General features: G+C 37.0%; 1 protein-coding gene across 3 annotated transcripts in view; it reads right to left on the bottom strand.

Annotated features, from left to right (window-relative positions):
• Positions 1–217: 217 nt before the first annotated feature.
• The window catches only part of LOC752332 (dnaJ homolog subfamily C member 22-like), a 34,464-nt gene continuing 19,206 nt past the window's right edge, over positions 218–15,475 (bottom strand). The window contains exons 1-3 of one of the 3 annotated variants that reach the window (XM_011663016.2): positions 5,252–5,969; positions 3,856–4,097; positions 218–2,627 (exon numbers count right to left, since the gene is read on the bottom strand). In XM_011663016.2, the coding sequence (XP_011661318.1) occupies positions 2,403–2,627; positions 3,856–4,097; positions 5,252–5,861 (1,077 nt within the window). In that variant the 5' untranslated portion in view covers positions 5,862–5,969 and the 3' untranslated portion in view covers positions 218–2,402. Of the gene's footprint in view, positions 2,628–3,855; positions 4,098–5,251; positions 5,984–11,014; positions 11,116–12,157; positions 14,112–15,475 lie in introns of those variants that run through there. The other 2 variants (XM_030974568.1, XM_030974567.1) reach the window with 2 other exon arrangements.

The following is a 15,475-nucleotide window of genomic DNA, read 5'->3' as shown; positions in this document are numbered from 1 at the left end:
TTGGTCTTTCTTCCTCTCTCTCGAGCCGTCAATAAGAGAATGCTGAGACCCACAAAGGTGTGTCAGATTATAAAAAGTTGAGGGCAACTCCTTTGTTGCGGACAAATTCAAGACTGTCTAGAAAATTGGCCATAATTCCATAAAAAAGGATCGTCTTTGCAACTCTTGGACATAAGTGTTATAGTAAACAGCACAAAAGAGGAACCAAACTTGTTCATATTGAAAGGCACAACCAATTTTAATCTACTTCAAGACACATGATTACAAAGTGATCAAGGCATTTGATAGAATTCATACATATTATTCCTAAAATTCAGTACTTATAAAATATTCACCAACTCTAGTTTTTCTTTTCTCTACTGTCAGAGTATGAATTGACACTCACTGAGAGGGCCAATGTACTAAGGACAGGGTACAATATTATAGTTCTCTCTGTGAAGAAAAGCAATGTTAACCCTCATAGAAAAAAGGCATGTTATTAAGCTATTTTTTTTTAATGAGAACTTTCTGTGATACATTTATTTTTTGTGATTTTATCAATCTGTTGAGAGCCAGTAGTGCTTTGACTCCAAAATGTAAAAGTAAACATCCTCCTGGCTCCCAGAATAAAAGAAAAGCTTAATTTTACAAAATTAAATTCATAAAGAGCCCCCCCCCCCCCCCCCACCCTCAACAAAAGAAAAGGAAATCTTCTTATATTCACTTAAAAGTTACAAGAATATTTGGAAAGCACTGTTATCCTAATGTTAAAATATAGTTTCCTCTTTACCATTGCAAAATGGCGAGTAATGGCATTGTACCAAATTGTGCAAATCTTTAAAAGTGAAAATCTGAGGTACATGTGTAATACTTTTTTTCAAATTCAGGATCAGTTGTGATTCATAATGAAATAAAAAATGACTAACATTTCTGCATAGACAAGATAAAAATTAAAAATAGAAAATAATTGCTTTTGATATGCATAGTAGGAATGTGCATGATAGCAATGAATATTGAAACAGTACTTTGACGAATCACTATGAAAATATTGGTTTCACATATATCAAAATCTAAATATAATGCTTTTTTTTTATATATTAAAATATACATTGAAAGCAATGAGAAAGTGCTAACATAGGTAGGTCTACATGTCTCATTTCTTGCCAAACATACAATGTAAAAACACTTAAAACAATAAACCAAAGATGAGAGATAGAAACAAAAGAGGGTTAACAAATTAACCATAGCTTCAAGAGGTTCTTGATGTCTCCTCCTTAATTCTTTAAAATTCATTATTGTAGCCTTAATTTTGGTTGCCAAACAATCATTTTCTTGATCTCACCTAGAAACCTAATACCCTGAACGTTACCTTATCATTTATATGAGTTTTAACAATAAAGATACACTATCATTGTATATAAGACAAGTTTGTATCAAACTGACCCTGTCACTGATTCCAATGGGAATGAATCATGTTAGTCCCACAAATGAAAGGTACTAAACTCGGCTCACAGTCTGCGCTTGATGATAGCACAGACTTCATGAAATACCGGTACTCCAAAATTCTTTTTCTTTAACACTCCTCCTTAAAAAAACAGTCCTAAAAGAGTACATACTTTCAGTGTATATACAGTGTATATGTATTTTTTTTAATTTATTTATTTATTTTTTTTTTTTTTGGGGGGGGGGGGGGCAGGCACAACCCTCCCTGACATGAAGCTAAAAAATTGTGCCCTCCTTTACAAAATCCTTGATTCACCCCCCCCCCCCCCTATATCAATATTCTGAAGTAACAATACATAATTTTATACTCCTTGGAATGTTTCTGACAAAGATACATAGCAAAAATAAATGCAATCAATACACAAATATGATGTGATGAACTGTAAGCCTCACCTCAAAAATCATACAATAAATTATACAGATATTAACGATACAAATTAAATGTGCATGATTACAACTATAAACATTAGTACACACTATTATCAAGTAATTTCATAAAGGTGACATATTGCATACAAATATGATTAACAGTATAACAAACAAAAATCACTACATGTTAAAATGTAAGTAATCTATAAAATATAGCTCCACACATTTAAGTACTAGTTACAGACATAAATTATTTTCCTCCAATAAATCATATTGTCAGAATCTATGTGTGGATTGTGCCAAATATATCATTATCAATGCTAAATATGAAGCGAGTCATGAATTACCTATTAATTTTCATGGACGTGCATTATTTTCTTTATTGGGACAAGAAGACATTTTCCACCTTACAAATCATCAGATCATATTCATAAAACTTTTTACCAATTCTTCTAATGCACAGGTGGGATTTTTTTTTCATTGACAGGTAACATTCTTACAAACAGATTGAGTTATTGCATTTGTTTGTGCATTATTTTATTCACTTTAATCTAATACCTTCTTGGTTCATCTTCAAAACTATGTTCTTTCCTATGACTAGCCCTACGAGCATTGATGGTGGATAGTCTTTCATAGGCTTCCTGTATCTCCATGAAACGATGAGATGCTTCTTCCTTGCCTTGTCCTTTGTGTTTATCAGGATGCCACTTACGGACAAGCTTACGATACCGCTGGGTGATCTGTTCTTGGGTGGCTCCTTTCTTTAAATCTAAGGTCTAAAAACGAATAAAAATACAAATGAAGAGGCTCATGCTGTTAGTATATAAGAATCGTTGAGGTGAATCATTTACAGTTTACAAAACATTAAAACTAAAGATTGCATTCAAAAGTGCTTCTTAAGATAATGGCGATCAAAATCAAGAGCATTTTCTCCTACTTTAATTTTGTGACTCAATTTCTACTTGGAAAATCTACTGGCGACAAAAATGGCACTTCAGTACAGAAATGCAATATTTGACGGCCAAACAGAATTGGTTCAGAAGTGATACAAACTTGGTCGGCATTGTGCACACTTGTAAAATCGTGCCTGATTCTCCCCAAGGAGTGAAGAATGCCTACATGATTTGTGTGGGAGAGCCTTAATCCAACACTACCACCCTGTAGTATTTTCCACGATAACTGTGCTTTCATGACTTATAAGCCCAGAGTCTAGCACATAATTTTACAACAAATTAATAAAATTTGAACAATAATTTGGCATACAGCAGCATCCAAAACCTTTGTGCTGCACTAAAAAATTGCAATCTCCCTATACCAATTCACACAAAGCTTGATCACATTTATGAATCACTAATTAGGTGGTTATTCAAACATATCAAATTATGAAAACAAAATTTTATATTTATATTCTCATTCTGTACGTTTAATACTCTATTTAAGTACCAAATTTCAACATTTTTGTTTGCTCCAATATCAGAGGGGTGAAATCTGACCTGAACTCTCAGGTTGTTAGATGGTCTAAATTAACCCTCTCTTTTGGGGGTTTCACGCTTAGAGACAAAGTGCAAGCATTAAAGGTATAGAACAGTTTTGGAAACGCCCCCCTCTCAAAAAATGTAATGGAAGCTCTTTATTACCAATCATGTGAAAGAATATTTTGAATAATACGTGATGATACGAATTTTGCCCGGAAACCGCCTTCTAATTTATATATTTGGTAAATTATTATATCTATCTGGACCGAATAGACATCGCGCACATGTCGCGTAGTCCCATATACATCTTTCTATGTACAGTGCTTGTAACTTTACCAAGACTGGGCAAAATTTGTTATCATTTTGATGATTCCAGAACCTTGCAGTACACACCTATGCTAGATGATCAACCTTTTCTGATCGATTCCACAACGTTTCTTTCACAATGCAATTGCATGACCAGAATTGGTCTTTACCTTACTTGATTATAATTTTGATCTGGGGTAAGAAGAGGGTGATGGTGTCTCACCTTATGAGCAGAGGCTTCTCCTTCCGGATCTAAGGCTTCGACAAACTCATTATAAGCCTCCTTCCAACCCCGCTCTCGAATCAAGGTCCAGACGTGGCCCAAGACCTCCTTGAAGTCCTTCCAGGCTGGTGACTCAAAGAAATGGGCGAGAGCGTCCTTCACATAGATGGTCTCTCCTTCAGCAGTAGTCACGGATACGTTGTAGTATATGGCACAGCCCCAAGCAGTACAAACTAAAGCTCCTGCAAATGAGATGAAGGTTATCCAATTACGGTCTATGACAGGGGTTCACAAACTTTTTCCTTAACGGTCCAGATGGGTATTAAATGAAAGTGAAAAGCCCCGCAAAACAATGGGCAAATCTAGTTTATCTAATCAATTATTATTGTTACAAAAATTTCTCAAACTTAACATTTTAATAGAGTATCTCATGAAGAATAACTTCATGAATTTTCATATCTATGTCTCAAATGGTTTTTGAATAATCACTAATTAACTAGTCACATGGGTCGCGAAGTGACAATATTGCATTGTGAACAGTACATACAGGTAATGCATGGGGAAATGTTCATTTTGGCCATGCACAGCGCAGGGATTTTTGACACTGTGCATTAACAATGGTACCCTTTGGTAACAATTATATAAATTTGGTATCAAAAGATAGGGAGCCGGGTGGATTCTGCCTTTGAGAAGCCCTGGGGGGTGTTTCACAAAGATCCTAAGTTGAACTTATCTCTAAGTTGGACTTAACAATTACGGAAAGCCGTTAGTATCCTTGAAAATATTTGTAAAAAAATTATTTAAAAAGGCATAAAATGATGATTCAAATCATTCATATTTTCTATTATCAAGGTGATTTCATGTTCTTGATGTGCAATTTATGAAAAGTCTAAAAATCCTTGAATTTCTGCTTTTGAATGTATTTTATTTTAAGGCTACAAGTGGCTCTCCACAATTGTTAAGTCTAACTTAGGGATAAGTTCTACTTAGAATCTTTGTGAAACACCCTCCTGGTCTATGACAAGACCAACGGCTTATTTCACCACACTCTATTTCTAATGTAATGTTGTTTAATGCATTCTTATTTTATTGTTTTTTTAAGAAGTTGATTGAATTAAATTGAATTAATATCTTTATTTATACACCGTTAAAAAGCCCTAAATATAACGTTTTTCAATTCTACATTGCTTATAAATTGCTTTCAATGGCAATACTATAAAACCGATAACTTTACAAACTGATAATGACAGCTATTTTGGTAGCACAAAACTTTTGAAAATAGCAAGTTTATACTTAGAATCAAATATTTCAATCTGATTTGAACAATTCATGGCATCAAAATTCTGTGAATCATCTTCTAATGAATTTATGTCACCAACCTACGACCTACATGTACCTGCTAATCCTAAGATGACTATTCTTTTACAGACACCATCTGTTTTCCATCTTTCTGGCGTCTGTCTGTAGGCAACACCCCTCCTGAAGACAATGGCACTGAATATCGACAGATAAACTATATTACTTGGGTCGGCATACAGAAGAATACCTGGAATGTATGCTCCAAGGAGAGCATATTTCAAAGGACCTTCCTCTCTGCCAATGTTCCCGACTAAATGTACTCCAAGCGCTACAGCGAATGGTGCAAGGAGAGGTCGCAAGATGGGGAGGGCGTCTGCAACATCGTTCGGTACTGCACACGTTGCAAGATACCCAAAGAAAGCGCTGACAAACAGTTGACCTGCGAATCTGGATATACTGAAGGATGGGTAGTTTCGAGTTCTTAAGAGCTCAGTGTAGTACTTGACATATGACGATTCATCATTAGCTGTATCGACGTAACGACCGATACAGAAGAGATCTCGGAGCCATCCAAGACCAAAGAATCCACCTAACGTACACCACCACACAAATGCATGTCTGTCTCTCCCGAGGTAGAAATGATGTAGGCCAAACCATCCTCCTGTCATCCATAAGAAATAGGCGATACTTCTCTTCTTCTCCATCATATGGCTTGTCTTCTGCAGGCAAACTCACAAAGTTATGATGATGGGTAGCTCATACTCACATGGAACGAACTGAGCTCTATGTGGCTGATCTAGGATGTCACCCAGATAGATTTGTACTTTATCTGTATGATATAGGGGAATTATAAGGGGAATTGTTGTTATGAATGCTTATGGCGGTATTCATTCGCTTACTGATTATCACTGTTATACATGTAGTCATGCACTTTAAAAAGTCTTAACAGTTGGAGTCTCTATTATTTCATCCTCTCATCCAATCAAATCAGACACAATCAATTCTGTCTCCTGTAATTGACAAATGGGGAGAAAAGAAAGCTCCTAACCTCATCTCATCATGGCTGGCAAAAAATGTAATAAAATTAATGCTGGTTTAATTTAAATCATCAAATGAAACCAAGGCACAGATTGAATTAAAACTTTATCTTCTTCTTCTTCTTCTTCCAGTTAAGTGCTGCTTCAAGGTGATGAAGATAATCGCACTGACCTCTAGATATAATTCACAATGCCAATTTATATTTATGTGTCTATAGTTTATCATGAAAATTATTTTGTACAAGCTTGCAGTTTTTAAATTTTATGCACTTCATAATCTTGGTTCCAGAGTTTGATCAGTGGTGCATATCCAACATTGCAAAATTCATGGATAGTCAGTTTATATATATTTTTTATGAATAAAATGTCAGAAATCCTGCACCACTGATCAAACTCTGGAACCAAGATTACGAAGTGCATAAAATTAAAAAACTGCAAGCTTGTTCAAAATAATTTTCATGATAAACTAGAGTAGAGTCTAGACACATAAATATAAATTGGCATTGTGAATTATATCTAGAGGTCTACCCCATTTCATTTGTCTTTCTTTGTTCTTTGTTCTTTTCTTTTTGTCAACTTACTTTCACAAATATACAGAGCATTGTACTGGCATTCAATGCATTGTATTGCAAAAATTTCACAGCATTTTAATTTCACGAATCCTCGAGAAATTCAGTGTCATGTACACATATACATGTATTTCTGGATTTACAGTATTGCATTTCCTCATACATGTTTATCCTGTCTTTATGTCAGTTTTCCCACTAATCAAAACGAATGAGAAAAAAATCTGAACATTCTCAGGAAAAGTGCCTCATAAGAACAAAGCGGAAATCCCCACTTGAGAAAATGATGATTGCAGTGGTAACCAGAGACTATAAAAATAATGTACCATTCTGATGGTATGGGGAAACTTGTGGTGTCTCTAACGGCTTCTATTCTTTAACGCAGTGAGGAAAATATTCACAATTCATAGGAAGTCATGATAACACGAATGACATCATTGGAAGTGAGCTTGCAAATTTTTATTTTTTGATTGGTCATGTGAGCTGTATATGTACCATACGGTAGTCACCAGTGTAGAAAATACATTTCATCTATTCTGAGCCAAATTGGTGTTAACTCTGTGTTAGTGATTATCTGTTGCTGGTCACAAGCAGTTAGTGTTTATTTTAGTTTTTCTTGAAAAAAGGTGATATTTTCGTTCAGATATTTTAGTTCTGAAGCTCTTTTAGCACTTTCCAGCCGAACCATAGACTTACAATACAGGTTACAATGACAACTGCACTGTGGTGAATTCCTCTGCAAACTTCAACCATGAACTAAAAATTATGGTCAACCCTAACCCAACCTTAAAACTAACTCCAACTATAACCCTGACCGGCTGACCCTGTACCTTACACAAAACAAAGCCCAGAGCAAATGTCACCCAGACAAGTGTTGGCCCATGCATCCTAATCACCCTCCACTCGACCGGTCCTCCTCTATTTACAAGACGACAACAAATGCTTACATGTATCTAGAGTGTGTAGAGGTGTGAATATATCAAGCCAATTAGCATAATTTGCTGAGATGTAGGTAAACACAGTCAGAGTGAAGTATACCCAAACAACATCTTCAACCACTCACTGTTTGAGTAGCTCTTCATCTCTACATACAGGTCCTTCCCCAAACCATCTCAACCAAGTTCTTTCATCACTTAGCTGCGATGGGTGAACTCAAGGACAACTTCAGGCCATTCGTTAGTAGTGAACTATATCATCAGCTGAGTACCAGAAAGGCACTTACTCTTAGGATTTACATAACGTTAATGCCCTTCTGGCTCTCAAAAAAGACAATGTGCAAGCCACACATGGGACACACATTCTCTGACAAAAATAAGGGTGCATGTTGCACAAGTGGTTGGTTACAATTGTATTTTAAGTATTTTCGATTTAGCAGTTCACCACTTGGATGATACGCTAGTAATGTACATGTACAAGAAAAACTTAATGTGCTTCTTTGGTCTTGGATGATATCTGAACTTAACAAGGGATATGAAATCTAAGATGGGAGTTGCTGCTACCTCGTTTGGTGCTCAACAATAAGGGATAGAGCAACGTCGATCTGGCGCTGCTCAGTGGCTGCCGGGCTCACGATCAATTGGGCAAAAAGAATTTCCATTTTCGGTTTTACTTAATAAAATTTGGAGTGGACTTTAAAATTATTTATTATTATTAAAAACATCTATGGGCCAGTAGGCAAAAGTAGTACAAGTTGCCAGTTGTACAATAGCATTTTGAGTATTTTTATGATTTGGCACACAGTTTAGTCCCTTACTTACTGTACACCTAGACAAACAAGTTAATCTGTGAAGGGCTACACACCTAGATTATAAATGCACGTGCAAGTACTATACAGAACTATCACTTAACCTCAGAATCACATTTTTTGTTTACAATGTGGAAGTAATTTAGATAAGAATTTAGACTTTTCTCCGATCAAAAATTAAAAACACAATTTTGTCGGGATAGAAATTCAGTGTACGGGTGTATGCATATCATTCCAAATAATATGATAAGTACATTTTCTGGTCACAAGCCAATATGGACTTTGAACAATTATAACATCATAAAGAGATATCTCCAGATAGATTTTTTTATTCTTGTCAACAAAATCAAAAGAAGCTTGTTGGTACACGCATGTCGGCTGCAACTACAATGTATACAAAATATGATACACTATAAACACATATTACTTCCTTTCATCACTTCGTATGATACAAATATTAGCATTAGCTAAACTGCTACTTCTCAATGTATTTTTTTCTTCACTTATCATTAGTCTCATTTATTACATATATATATATTTAAAAAAATCATAACAATTAAAACATAGTTAGGAAGAATTCTGATGGTGTGTCAAGAGCTGATAAAAATGCAGGATAAATTAAAGAAATGGATGTAGTCACAAGCAAACACAGAGGATGAAAGATGTGGGGGAGGCAAGAAAATGTTGCCAATCAATAATGACAGGATACTATTAAAATTTGATAAGCTCATGTAATACAATGCCAGTATCCGCCACTCGGTCCCTCAAGGAACTTTGTAGTGAAATTACATGTATCTTTAAATTCTGAAGGAAAACATTAGAATGGAAGACAAAACCACTGGAAAAGGTTTTATGAAGATTAGAAAGCTTAAATGTCTAAAGAAAAGGGAAAAATCAAAGTCATTTCTGGACAGCCAAATCCCTCCCTTAGGCAAGTTGAGGGAAATTTGAAAGAGAAAATCCACTCTGTATTAGTAAAAGAGCTAATAATAACAAAGAACTGTAGTGCATGAATCGACTGCTAGTACCCACCCCAACCCCAACCCCACCCGACTTTAAATAATGAATGTGCCCAAACTACTTAACAATGTATGGTAATGAATAAGATGAAACAAGATGAGAGCTTGTGAAAGGGGGAGAAATATTACAAAAATGAAAGGAAAAAGCCTCAAGTTGTCATGTCAGTCGATAGTGTGTATGACAACCAGACTAGTACCATGTTTGCATAATTTTGATGGGTGCAGTATTTCCTTTCATCAAGTTCACGAATAAATGCATTAGGTACAGAGTGAACAATATCTGAAGCATCCTGGGAGAGTACATGTAGTTTATGCTTTCATGTAGTAATACAGGACATACCGTACACTTTTACAACAGGGGTACAAAGTGCACAGGAAAAGTAACAATATAGTTGAGAGCCGCCCAAAGAGCAGGCATAGGGCATGGATACTTTGAAATTACTATAATCACTGTACATCTCTGTACATTGTAGGTTCGGTATAAAAAGCAATGAAAATGCCTGGCTAAGGTCTACCAGTATGTAAACAAAATACCACATTGCATGTAGTGTACATTGTAGGAGCCGCTAGATGAAATGAACTAATGAACAAATTTAGAATACTTGGAACATACATGTGTATGCAGTTAAACCCAAAGCTGTCATAGGCAGCTAATCATGGGGAAATAAGCAAAAAAATGCGCAGATTATAGAAAAGTACAGTAACTGGAATGTGAAGTTTCCTCAAAACAAACACATTTCATGTTTTCATATTAGACAGTGGTATAATTTATATACTGTAATGACACGTTCTTCCTTTTTGTAGATGTTTTCCCACATCTATGTTATTGTTGTTGTTGTTGTAGATACATTTAGTCTATTTTCATATTGTGTAAATTATATTTTGTGTGTGTTCATTGCCTATTATTATGAGTACATTGATTATTCTGATTGTATGTTTTATCTTGGCTTGGATCCCTTTGAAAAAGAGCAATACATCCCATAGGTTGATAAATAAATAAATAAAAAAATAGCCATAGCCTAATAAAAGAGGCAGAATAAATCAATTTTGGGGATATACAGTTATACATGTTACCCAGTAGGCCATTGATCTATTTTATCTAGTTGAAAGCTACTGCAATCATGAGTGAAGGAAGAAAAACAAGGCAGAAACCCATATTAATTCATGAAAATTGCAAACAAGCAGGGTAGGCAGTTCCCTGTAATACCTCAGTCACACATACCGCCAAACCGACCGATTCTCAGCCAGTCTAGGTATTAAACTATTTCATTCGGTCTGATGTTGGTCTGGTTTCGGTCTCCTTGGTGTGAATAGGGTCTAACTAGTGATATCTCAACAGGTTTATTCATTCAAATGGAGCCCAAATTAGCAGTGTAAAAGCATAGCAAATATAGTCTTTGATTAAAGGAAGCAATATCATTTGCTGATGGCAAAACCAGTACACATCACATTAGTGCACAAATGAAATAACAATTAAAATAAGACAAGACTTACCTCACTGATCCTTCGTAAACTTGATGCAAACATTCCCTGGCATTTAGCAACTTCATCTTTGGTTGGGATCCCCTCTCTTCTCTCAATCACCACCATGTTCTCTGTAACGTAGCAAACAAAGCAAACAAAAATGCTACAACGTCTTGTGCTCGATCCTTAGGATTCCAAAGAGGAAACCCAAAAGTCTGGAGTAAGTTTTGTTTGTAAACTGTGGAACAAGAGTTAATGATGAACTTTTCTAAACAGAACGAGGAACTAATCTCAAATGAAGTAAAGGCCTTAACCAAAACCTTGGGCATTCTACGAGAGAAAATTCTATTTTCGACAGGATGCATCAAGTTATAGACATTACACTGCAACATTCCGTTACATCAACATGACTGAGGAAAGGTTACTGGCTCAAGTTTTTTTTGTTCCAAGAATAATTGGGTATTTTGCTTTCTATGATTCATGTTGATGACTCCATGTAAAACCATATTTCCAGGCAATGGGAGAGGAACAAACGTGTTGTTGGTTGAAAGCCAAGCAAGTTTTCAAGACTCGTACATGTACATGTACAGGAGAATCATCCATTTGAGTGAAAACAATATATTGTTTACCTCAAAACTCTAGCAAATATTTGAATGGTTAACCAATGGCCTTCATGTACGGATCAATTGTAAGTTTTCATCTGGGCCACTTCAGCGATGTTTAAAAAATTAACAAAATACAATTGTTTACTTCTCATTAATGATTTTAAAAAATTGTGCTAACGTGCTGCATTCTTTTCCACTTCTTGCTATTACACATAACATTAAAACAGGATCATGTATTGCAGTCTTTAACCTACTAATAAAAGAAAACCTACAACTGGAGTAACAGTTAGTTGCAACTCATTATATTTTATTATTAACATGTCTTCAATGAGCCAATTGTTTGTTGTACTTTCACAGGTCTATGATGTACAGTACAGGATAAATATCGTCGCTGAAGTGACGGTAGTGAAAAAAAATTGCATTCACTTTGCGTTACGATCACTACCGTCACTTCGTGAAAACAAGGACGATATAGCTAACTGTTGTACTATGTAGCACAGAAGTGATTGAATCGAATGCAAGTGTTCAAACATGAACTATCTTGTCTTATCATTTATCAAATACTTACCCTGACCCGGTCTTGGCGGTCTTGGACCAGCAGATGGTCTTTGGGGACTAGGTCTAGCAGGCGGTGGAGGTACTATTTGGTTCCTGCCATCTGTAGGGCAATAGAGTGACTGAGGTCTTTGGACTTGACTCCTTCGATTCTCCCGTGACTGGACTCCCGATTTGCTGCCAGGGACATCTGGCAAGGGTCTGTCTGGGAATGCGCAGGACTTGCGGCGTGGAGTCTTAAAGAGCTGGGACACTCTGTTCTTAAGGTGGGCCGTCTTTGAACGGCGTGGGATGCTTGGGTCAATGGAGACGTCATTGAGGGAGGAGTGGCGCGGAAGCGACTTGCTCCGCATTGAGGCACTGGTTCCTGTGTTGTCGCTGTACAGACCGTTCATGAGTGCAGGTAAACACATGTGAGTTGGTTCGGTCTCCCACTCTGCCTTCTTAGCATCCTGGTCTAACACCATGGACATACGAGGTGGGATAGGTGGAGGTGATTCATCATCATCACCTGGACTTCCTTCGGGCTGAGCATAGTCTCCAAAACCAGATTTGGGTTTTGTTCTTCGATCTATTGCTGGTCCATACATACTATTTTCTTTGAAGGACTCATCGTTTCTGTAGCTGGCTAATATAGCTGCTCCTTCGGACACTGATCTTGGAAGGTTATACTGAAACCTTATATCGCTCTCATCACATGCTGAACCTTTCTGGGTTGTAAATACATCTACTATTTGACTATCCTTTGGCAAGGGTACAACATGCTCAAATTTTTCCTTTTTCAACTTCTCTTTCACAACTCTGTCTGTGTCCCCATTTCCATTCTGTTCTGAGTTGCCTTTACGTTGTGTCTTTGATTCCCTATGTAGCGAATCTGATGAACTTCTGTGATGTCGATCAGAAGATTCACTATCTAAACTTGCCAGGCTATCTTTCATCATGACCTCAGCTATGTGAGGTGTACGAGGGTTGTTCAGAGGCTCCATGTCAGGCTGGTGTCCCATCTGGATCACCAGAGGTTCTAACTCAGCACTTGACAGGATTTTATTCTGCTGCTTTGTCCTTGAGTCAGCGTCACTTTCTCCTTCATTTTGCTCCACTTCCTCACAGTCTTCCTCCATCTCTGTAAAATGACAATGTACATTCACGGAGCAGTTGACCGTCACATCCGAGTTGGACTGCAGTCCTCCACTCGGGACAATGTTTACTGAGATGTCATTAAGATGACAGATGCCTTCCGTTGTAAAGGCACAGTGGATTCTGACTCGCTTTCATCTCCCATCAGACCTCCAACACTAAGCTTGACATCTACATTGTTCCCTTTCCCTTCCTCTCCACAGCGATTAGCCTGAACATTCAACACGACACTTCCCAGCTCAAAGTTTTTGCCAACCGCACTGCTCTTCTTGCGGTACAGTCCTGTCTTCGGACGCGCCCCTTGCTTGTCAAAGACAGAAACACCATTGTAAGAACTCTGGTTGATGGTAGAATCCATGTTCTGCATTGGACTACTGCCGCCATTTTGCGAAACCCTTCCATTCAAATGTTCGTTTCCCCTTCCATGTTTAACAACGCAGTGATCCATATCAGCATCGCGTCTCTCCAGGCCATTCCCGTTTCTAATATCACATCCATTGTGATAAATGCAATGGCTTGTTCTTCCATTGAGTGAGGTCCTTTCTGGATCATTATCCAGTCTTGATGGCTGTAGGTCTCCATTGAAACCCTGCCCAACAGATGGGTTCACCACAACACCATTCACCAGGTTCTTCTGATATCCTCCTGGCAACCCCTGTCCTACCGGATCTTCTTTCGGGGACTTGCTGCCCCCTCGTTTCAATGTCCGCCTCATCCTTCCCATCAACCCTGTGGCTTCCTTTCTCCCTGATATTTCTCGAACATCACGACTGTTGGAAGCTGGAAGCTTAGCTGAGGGCATTCTCATCTGAACATCAGCCCCAGAGTTCCTGCAGATGACAAGAAAAGAAGAAAAACTTGATAATATATTGCTTGATTGAAAGTGCATTATAAAATCGGTAGCTGGACAGATCTTGAGATAAACTGAAATAAAAACAATATCTTACAACACTTTTTTCAAAACATGTCATGTGAAGTGATAACTTGAAATAACTAAATGTCATACAGATAGTGCAGTTATATATTTTTTTTAATAAATTTTTAAAAACTGTCATTATTTGTCAACAAATGATAATGTCAGAGTAGTGTCTATCATGTTCATACCCACTGCAGACTGTAATACAGATTTTAATTTCAAAGAAAAAATATGTGCAAAAGCAATGCCTCCCGAAAGCAAATCAGTTCACAGCAAATTTTTCAACAGCCTAATGTCATTGCTTTCACTTGTTCTACCTTTTTTCTCGATGGCTACCAGATTTCATCCTAGCTGCGTCTACAAAGATATCTGAATACAATAACAACTTTCACTGAATTTCGCACAAATCACAGATCCTTTCAAGCCATGACACTGGGCTCCTGTCAGATTATTCCGTCGCAATGGACAAGATTTCATGCAGGTAGTGCAAAATTTACAGCTGCTCTTTAGTTTATACCAAAAACAATGCTCATGGAATCCTAGGAGACTACCAAACAACAAACAGCAAACAACGACAGTGTTTAGGGTACTGATATAAAGTTGCTTGGGCTGACGGAAACCTACAACATTGACTAATGTGACTGTGTCATCACTGGAATAATCTTAGCTCATTGGTTATTATAAATTAGAATGAAAAGGAAAGCGAAACCATCACAAGAAGCGACCACATCATCAATGGTCTAGTCTTGAGTTAAAGATTCATTGTTTACATTTTTGATAGAAGATAGAAATCTCACAAGCCTGCTTTTCTTTGCAATTGGAGTAGTATCATTTACGAAGGAGCTTTAAACTCCTTGTATTTATTTGGTATTTGTTTAAAATAAATACCCAAACTGTCCAATTCTTTTTGAACATACCATGTGGAGTATGTACAGCTTGAGAAGAAAAAGGTCTGACTTCACAGATCAAGCGTAACTGGCGCTGTCCTACAATTATTGTCATACATTGCGGTCTGATGTGTACAGTGTACAAAACCTCTATAGATATTATTTTCCTCATCAATAAACCTCCAGAATTAAATCTGCCAAATATCTTTCAACCCGACTGGAGTTTTGAAAGAATTTGCGCGACAGGAAAAGGGAAATAATTCAAGAATTAAAACTTCATGACTGAGGGCACACATGGTATGTTTAATGAATAGTATGAATTGTGCGGTCAAAAGTATTGCCAGATCAGCTGCAAGTCATAATGACATCAAACCAGCTGCAAGATTCCCCC

This window comes from Strongylocentrotus purpuratus, unplaced genomic scaffold (assembly GCF_000002235.5).
Source record: "Strongylocentrotus purpuratus isolate Spur 01 unplaced genomic scaffold, Spur_5.0 spur5_scaffold_7, whole genome shotgun sequence".
In the NCBI taxonomy this organism is placed as follows: domain Eukaryota; kingdom Metazoa; phylum Echinodermata; class Echinoidea; order Camarodonta; family Strongylocentrotidae; genus Strongylocentrotus; species Strongylocentrotus purpuratus.
The sequence above is the reverse complement of the archived record's forward strand: the minus strand, read 5'-3'. Positions and strand labels throughout refer to the sequence as shown.